Here is a 9343-nt window from a genome sequence, read left to right as displayed (position 1 = left end):
ATTCCTGCTTTACTCGTAGCTCAGTTTCTCTTGTGTTTCAAGAAATTCAAGATGCAATGTTTATCCAAACTTACAACCTCAAATATTGATATGGAATCCGAATCAGGAGGTGACACAGAGCTGAATCTCAACCATTTTGCTCTTCTACTTGATGGAGAATCAGAGCTACCCAAAAGGACCCTGAAGTACATCTTCCGCCAGGCGGATAAGGTTATTGAAATGGGTGAAAAGCAGCAACCGCAATATCTAATACATCTTCTAAATATATTCAGTAACTTTAGAGGGGTAAGAGATTTTGACAGCTCTCAAGTTCCAAGTCTACATTCGCAAGAACCTCCAAATTGCTGGTCTCTACCATTAGTAACTCTTACAAGCATTGCAATTTCACTTCCAAATGTTGCAAATAACAAGAAGGCCACACAACTAATGAGCAGTGTGAGCGAAGGGTTGTCCCTCGTCAAGCTTATAGAGAATGCACTCTATGAAAGTGATGAACTCGTGAACATCAGAAATGCTGCAGACGTTTCTTGGGCTAGAGTCTCACTGTACATGAAGTGGCAAGGGATGGATCTTAGGAAGATATCTCTTAAATGCAAACAGTCCAAGAATGTATTACAAGAGCTCTCCAACAATGCTGAAAAAACGATTGAGAAGTTCAAGAGAACAACAAATGATTTGGAAAATCCACTCAACTGGTCAGCTAACATTATAGCAGCCAATTCAATGTATCGGATCAGTCAAACTATTTTGCTATCTTGCCAAGAGGAAAATGAGCAAAACGATGAGGACTTGTTTCAGCGGTTATCTGTAATGATTGCAGATATTCTGGCAGCTTGTTTTACAAATTTAACACGCGTGATAATTACCAAGTGTCACCAAAATGCCATTGAAAGACGGGAGAAGAGTGTTGGCGAAGCGTTTCTCCTTCTTGGTAAAACAAAGCAAATTCTTGAACTTCTCCAACAGTATGAATGGCCATCTCTAGATCTTGACAATGTTGGATACATTGAAAAATGGCGTGATTTCTTTAAGGAGAATAATCAGACTCCAATGGCCTCCCCTTCAACTTCACAAAAACAGCTTTGTAATGTTTTTGAAATGAAAGATCTTGGAAATATTAAGAAAATTCTTGGCATGAACATCTCTAGAAATAGAGAAAAATCTTCTATTCTTTTAAACCAAAAGTCCTACATCTCATCTGTTTTGAAAAAGTTTTCCATGGAACATGCAAAACTTGTATCCATACCCCTACCTGCACATTTTCAACTTTCAAAAGACCAATCTCCCAAAACGAATTCTGAAAAAGCCAAAATGGATAAAGTTCCTTATTCTAATGTTATTGGTTCCATCATGTATCTCATGGTATGCACAAGGCCTGATATTGCATATGCCATTAGCTGTCTTAGTAGATACATGTCAAACCTTGGTACGCCTCATTGGGAAGCTTTGAAATATTTGCTTAAATATTTGCGTGGTTCCGTTGACATTGGTATCACCTTCTCTAAAAATTCTAATTATACTCAACTTGTTGGATATGTGGACTCTAATTATGCAAATGATCGTGATAGCCGTAAGTCCACAACTTCTTATGTGTTTACCTTGTGTGGTGCATGCATTAGTTGGAAATCCCAACTACAACACATAGTTGCCTTATCAACTACTGAAGCAGAATACATTGCTACAACCGAAGCTTTCAAAGAAGCCATTTGCTTGATGGTCTTATAAAAGAAATTGGGTTTTCAAAAGAAAAATTGGCTGTTTTTTTGGACAGTCAGTCCTCGATTCAACTTTGCAAAAATCCTTTTTTTCATGATCGCACTAAACATATAGATGTTAGATTTCATTTCATTCGTTACATTGTTGGTAAGGATGTCATAAAACTGGAGAAGATCAAGACCGAGGAAAACCCCGCTGATATGGGGACCAAAAGCCTAGCGGTGGATAAGTTCAATTTGTGTTTAAAAATTCTGAGATTAATTCTTGACTAATCCTATTTTCTCCTAGTTGTTTTTCTTTTGCAGTACACGCAGGAGGGTCCCCGGGCTGTGATGAAACGTTCCAGATCTATAGTTAGCTCCGGACAATGTTTCCTTATGGTTCATTGGTCCAAGGTGGAGCATGTTGGGATATATGACCCAATGACCACAAGCCCACAAGACAAGGCCCACAAGACAAGGCCCACAAGTCTCACCCGCTTGGCAAGACCCATCTCTACCCGGGCCATACCCGGTACCCAATCCAACACCCCACCTATTTATGCCTTTTGTTAATCCTAGCAGCATTTTGATCTGTTTCTTTCTCGTTACTGCGCCGCTGTCTCTCTCCCCCATATCTTCTCCTCTTTCTCTCCTTGATTGTTGAGATCCTCCTTCCCTAATCTTCACCGAAGAAGGAGGTGGCTTTCCTTAGCCAATATGATGGCTTATGGAAAGCCACCAAGCCTTCCTTTTCAGTCGTCCTCAACAACTCCTATAAATAGGGATTTCTCCCTTTGGCCGAAACACACAATATATATCCCACACATCTCTAAAGCCTTCGAGTTCTTAGTGAACCAGTTATCAGTCTCAGTGACCGTGGTTCTCGGTGATTTTGGTGAAAGGTCTTTAAGGTGGAGTAGCCGTGGGTGCGACTGTGGGCGTCTAAGTCTTCTATGACCGAGCTTTGTGCTGTATCACGTAGATCTGGTTCTATCTGAGCCACCTTCTTCATTCTTAAATATAATTTGTTTATATTTTTCTTTTTCTCTTATTTGGTCTGTAATATCTAAGAAGTTTTGTACTCCATTATATTTTCTGTAATAGTTTTGTTAGGCCATTTGTTTAAGGTATCACTGAGGGGATTACCACCCTACATAAATATATAAGGTTTTTGATTAAATAAATTCTTATGAATTAGTTGATAAATTAAATATATGTTTGAGAAGCTTAAAAAAGGTAGTTATTTGAAAGAAATGGAACAAGGGTTTGGACTTTAATATAAGTGGAATACTAAAAGATTGGTAGAAAATGTACGAACATTATATAATATTTTATATAGAGTTTATGATATTCTATATATATATTGATCATACGTATAATATTCTATTATAGGACGTGACGACAAGGTACAGGGTTGAGCAGTCCCTCATGAAATCAAAGCATTTGGGGATTTAAGGTAAGTATAGCTAATTGGATTTATATATATAGCTATATGTGTAATATTGTATATATTATATATATTTTTTTGGATGTGATTGTGAACCTGGCTTTATATTTATATACGTGGATTTCGTATATTGATTGTTTATATAATTAGTTATGGATTATTTGTTAGATTGTCAAAATATAGGTGAAATAGTTACTATATGTTATGTGATGGTAGTGTAGGGACATGCAGAATATGATTATGTGATGATCGTATAATTGATTGTTAAATAAAACCAAATTGGGAGTTATTATTGAGGAAATAATTATTATAAAAAATAGAATGATGATCGTGAATTGAAATAAAAGATGATGCTTACCTAGTTGGTACACAGTCGATGGTTTATAATAATGTGATTGATGATGATGTCATTGATGATGTGATATGAAAAATATATGAATTAAGCTAAGTACCATGGCGCATAGGGAATCGGGATATTCCGGACAGCGGAGAATATCCTGTGTTGTTAACTACACACTGGGATGGTGTGGGGATACCATGTTTGTTGTGATGTCCTGTGCTGATATTGCTACACAACTGGAGTAAAAGAGTGTGGGGATATCACATACGACGGGTATCCTATGCTGTATATGATATGACGATGAGTTGATGATGGCCGGCGAAACCATTGACTGATGTACTCCAACTAGAGTAAGTAGGGCCCGTAGTTAATAAACGATAATGTCAAATATTATGCCGTGGGTTGTTTTACAGTTGTGGGTATGTATTACTGCTTATATCTGATGTTGCTATATGACGAATGACTGTTCGTCGATGTGACTGCATGTACGTGAATTTTTGTCTGTGTATATATATAAATTGGTTAGTTATACTTATTGAGTAGGTAGCTCATTCCTTGCCACGTACTTTTCAGGAGATAAGCACATTGACTAGCCACATCGGACTTCAAGCCGTGCCGTGGTCTTTATTAGGTGGGTCAGCCGTTGAAGCCAAAGTTTTTGGTTGTTGGGTTGTTAAATATTCTAGTATTTTATCGGGATTTGTGATTTAGATTGTGGTATGATTTTCCTTGAGGTTATGTATATGAGAACATCTAGTGAGGGTAAATATAAACTTTTGGTGGTATCTATTATCTTTTGTGATATATATTATATTGGTAAATTAGAATTTATTTTACCAATTGAAAGGGAATTGTTTATAGAATGAGTTCTAATTAAAGAAAGTATGAAATAGTGATAATTAGATGTAGCGATTAGGGGGTGCTACATTTAATATTCTCATATAAAAAATCTTGGTTTCATATATCACGGCTGACCCACCTATTCACAATAATGGCACCGCTCAAACTCCAAAGACTTGTCAGTGTGATTTATCTCCTGAAAAATACAATGCAAGGTGTGAGTTGCCTACTCAGTATGTATAACCCATGCTAAAATCGCACGCATCAGTATTATATGATGTAACTATCATCGTACATTATTGTACAACATAGGTTAATTAGGCCATCAAGATTAAGGTCAAACCGTTAGATACAATCAGACTTACAAAAAAATACATTTGGTAAAGCTTTAGCCTTGTTGGATACAGGATGCCGAAATACCGTACTTGAAACATAAGAATAATCATTCAAGAAGTTTATCGTTCAATCAGGTCATGTGATTTTAAATCATATCGTCTGATATGATCTAATGGACACTCTCTTATATATATTTGAATTTAGCATGATCCGGTTGCCCGAATTTTAAGATATCATAATTGTTGATTAAACTATTTTATCTCATTATATATAATTAAATAATAATAAAAATAATTAAATTGTTATTATTATCATTATTTTTAGATTAATTAATAGAAATCACTAAATTTTGTCATAAATTTATAACTAATAAAATAGATTACATAATGCAAGTGTGTATCTTGATATAAATATAAAACTCAGAAATAGATAAAAAATCATAAGTGAATTACTTGTCATTTTAAAGAAAGTATAACACAATACAAATATTTATTAATGATGGATATGGCCCAAGATAAAGTACTAAGCCCAGATAAGGGCCCACCAGCTCCTGAGAGAGGTAGCCCATCCAAATCATTATGCTCGGCCCAAGAAGGGGACCTCCTACGGTACAGCCTGGCCCAAAGGAAAGGTCCGATTAGCTCAGCCCAAAAGGCCCTCCCTCTTTGCACCAAAGTCCAACAGGGAGCACGTTTTAGTCGGTCTAGTAAGGAAGCCCAATCTGAGGGCCCTCTAAGCCAAGCCAAAAGGAGTGAGATGCCCACAAGGGGACGGACTCTGCAGCTTGAGGGGACTCCTCACCAAGATAGGAGTCCACATGAGAAAACAGCCCCCCCTTTTTTTCGGGAGTTTGTTGCTGAGATGGATAAGAAGGATCCCTATCCACCAGATCCCACTTCTTTTGCTGGGGATGCAGACCTTTCTCACTAGGTTGACCTCCTTAGACTCTTGCCATAAAGAAACTCTTCTTTTATAAATACAGGGAGTACTCTCCCACCGACGCCCTGTTGAAAAAGAGCTTTCAACTCTTCTTGTTACTCTTCTCACATCCTAATTTCGAGCTCTTGCATACAAAGTTTTTCAATTTAATCATAATTTCTCATTTTAATCCATTTTTACTTTTATCTATTCATAATTCCGGGATTAACTTAAGCATTGCAGTACTAACCCTTTGTTTTGCAGGTCTTCTTTCTCAAGAGGCTTTATTCAATTAGCCCAAACCCGACGTAAAGATCCAAGAACTTTGGACCCATGCTAAAATCGCACGCATCAATATTATATTGATGTAACTATCATCCTACATTATTGAACAACATGGGTTAACCGGACCATCATGATTCAAGTCAAACCGTTAGATACGATCATACTTACAAAATAATATATTTGGTAAAGTTTTGACTTATTGGATATATGGATGCCGAAATATCATACTTGAAACATAAGAGTAATCATACAAGACGGTGTATCGTTGAATCAAGCCATGTAATTTTAAATCATATTTGAATCTAGTATGATTCGGGAGCATGGATTTAAAGATATCTTAATTATTGATTAAACTTTTTGATCTCATTAAATATATAATAAAATAATAATAAAAATAATTAAAATTGTTCAACCATCATTCTTGTTATTACTATCATTACTTTTATATTAATTCATAAGACTCACTAAATTTTGACATAAATTTATGAGTAATAAATAGATTGCATAATGCAACTTTATATCTTGATATAAATAAATAACTCAGAAATTGATAAAAAAAAATCATAAGTGAATTACTTGTCAATTTAAAAAAAAAATATAACACAATACAAATATATATTAATGGTGGGTACAAACCAAAAGAAATTGGCCCAAGACAAAGTACTAAGCCCAAATAAGGGCCCACCAGCTCCTGAGAGAGGCAACCCATCAAAATCATTATGCTTGAGAAGGGGACCTCCTACAATCCAGCCAGCCCAGAGGAAAGGTCCAGTTGGCTCAGCCCAAAATGTTCCCCCTCTCTGCACCAAAGTTCAACAGGGGAGCCCATTTTACTCGGTCCAGTATGGAAGCCCAATCCGAGGGCCCTCTAAGCCAAGCCAAAAGGAGCGCGGTGCCCACAGGGGGATGGACTTGCAGCTTGACCGGGACTCCTCACCAAGATAGGAAACCACATGAGTAAAGAGCCCCCCTTTTTTTTCGAGAGTTTGTTGCTGAGACGAATAAGAAGGATCCCTATCCACCAGATCCCAGTTCTTCCGCCGGGGATGCAGACTCTTCTCATTAGGTTGACCTCCTTGGACTCTTGCATGAAGGAAATCTTCTTCTATAAATACAGGGAGTACCCTCCACCAGACACCCTTGCTGAAACAAGCTTTCAACTCTTCTTGTTACTTTTCTCACATCCTAATTTTGTGCTCTTGCATAGTAAATTCTTAGTTTAATCATAATTTCTCATTATAATCCATGTGCACTTTTATTTGTTCGTAATTTCGGGACTAACGTAAGCATCAAAGTGATACGCTTTGATTTGTCGGTCCTCTTTCTCAAGAGCCTTTATTCAATTAGCCCAAATCCGACGTAAAGATCCAAGAACTTTTGAGCTGTGCTAAAATTGCACACATCAATTGGTACTGTCTATGGGAAACTTGGGTTAAAGGCGTGAGATACGATGGAGACCCCCAACATTCTCGCTAACATGCCGAAGATCGCGGAGGTACCTAGTAACAATGAACCTCTGCAGATTGTTGTAGGGGCCTCCCTAGCACCAGTAGGAGGGTCCACCCCAACTTTCCCAGCTCTTCTATTATCTTCCAAGGTGACCATCCTCCTAGGCAAAGTATCTCCTCTAACACCACATGCAATCCAATAGGTTGTTGCAAGAGTGGTACGAGAGCAGATAGCATACTAGTCCCTGCTCGTCCAGTCCCCATGCCGGAAGAAGGTACCCTTCAAGAAGTGACACAAGGAACTCCCCAAGGAGAAGGTGTCTCTACGACAAGAGCCCTCCCTACCGGGGTACAAGAGCACCTTTCTGTAGACCTACCGGAGGTCCCCCAACAATGGCTGACCCGTTTGGAGTATCTTCAAAAAGACCTCCAAGATGTGCAGCACCAAATAGCGGGAATTTCAAGAGAAGAATTACAAGGTGTCCCCTTCACAGACGTTGTGATGGCAGACGAGCTACCGAAAAATTGTCGTACTCCTGCTATTACTCAGTACGACGGGTCGGCTGACCCCCAGGAACATCTTTGTGGTTTGAGAACGCGGCCTTGCTGCACAGATAGACGAATGGGATTAAATGTCGAGTCTTCATAACCCCCTTCGCTAGGGTTGCACAACAATGGTTTAACCAGCAGCCCCCTAGAGCAATAGGAAGTTTCTAGGAGTTCAGGTCCCTGTTTTTACACCAGTTCGCTAGTAGCCGGAAGCTGCGAAAGACGGAGCTCAGCCTCTTTACCCTGCGACAAAGGGATAACAAACCTTTGAGTTTTAACTAAAAATAGTATTGGACGCTAGCCCAAGTCTAGCTGAAAAGTGAACCTAAAGAGTCACACACAAATCACCGAGAAGGGACAAGGAATTAATTAGGAATTATTTCCATATGTAATTGAATTACTCATATATGAGAGAGATCCATTGAAGGATAAGCCCAAAGTTAAATTAATTGGACTAATTTATATTGGGTTTGCCCTTATTATTTAACAAGTTGGACTTATTATTTAATAAAAGGTTATTGGGCTCATATATTTAATTGCATTAAAATATATGATGGACTCAATTAAATGGGCTTAAATTAAATTGGATTTGATTAATTGGCCTTGTATTTTAATTAATTAAAATCAGCCCAAGCCCATTAATTAAGTTGGTGGAAATTGTTAGAAAAGAAAATAATTGGCTAACAAATTCACTTTTGGAATGTGTCATGTTAGTCATCCTTTATTTGGAATAAAGGATTTTATTACTTTATGGATGGTTAAAATGAACTTAGACATATATTAATGCATCTATACAAGGTATATATATGTGTATTAGTTATTTGGAATAAATAATGAATGAATACACAATACAAGAAAATAAATTCCTACTCTCCTAATTTCCACTCAGCCAACCCCCCTCTTGAATGCACACCTAGTGTGTATTTTTCTCCCTAGTTTTCTTCTAGCAAAGAGAATTGAGGGATTTCGATTTCGGTGTGGTGTGGACGCAACTTTAGAAGATTTCTACATTGAAACCTTGGGTGAACGAATCAAACGAAGGATGTGCAAAATAAATCAAAGAGGTAATTTTGATTTATAATTTTTATACCTCTCGATTCCATTCAACCATTAGCCCCTTTTAATTTTATTGTCGTTTATTTTTAACTACATCGAATGCCCAGGAACTCCATGGGTACACCCCCTAGAACTATGATTTTATTGTAATGTCCTTTTAATTTACGCATTTTTTATATCAGCGTTTTCTCTTGCGTGTTCTCGGACCGTTCCACTCGCACCTCACGGTGCCTTTCAAGTGGTATAAAAGCCTGGTTCAGTGTAGGGGCTATGGTTTTGTGTGAATAAGCATGACAATATATTCTTTATTGCTTTTGAAGCATGATATATATTTTTCGCTAATTTCAGGATAATTATATGAGAAAATTAATTTGTTTAATTTTTGCAATTTTGATGATTAAAGTATTTTATAAAAATTGGATTTTTT

At 37.4% G+C, this 9343-nt stretch overlaps 1 protein-coding gene across 1 annotated transcript in view; it reads left to right on the top strand.

Annotated features, from left to right (window-relative positions):
* Positions 1 to 1725, top strand: part of LOC105173348 — a 3272-nt gene extending 1547 nt beyond the window's left edge. The window contains exon 2 of the mRNA XM_020698051.1: positions 1 to 1725. Within this exon, the coding sequence (XP_020553710.1) occupies positions 1 to 1725 (1725 nt within the window).

Source organism: Sesamum indicum, linkage group LG11, assembly GCF_000512975.1.
Source record: "Sesamum indicum cultivar Zhongzhi No. 13 linkage group LG11, S_indicum_v1.0, whole genome shotgun sequence".
Taxonomy (NCBI): domain Eukaryota; kingdom Viridiplantae; phylum Streptophyta; class Magnoliopsida; order Lamiales; family Pedaliaceae; genus Sesamum; species Sesamum indicum.
This window is presented reverse-complemented; position numbering and strand designations above follow the sequence as displayed.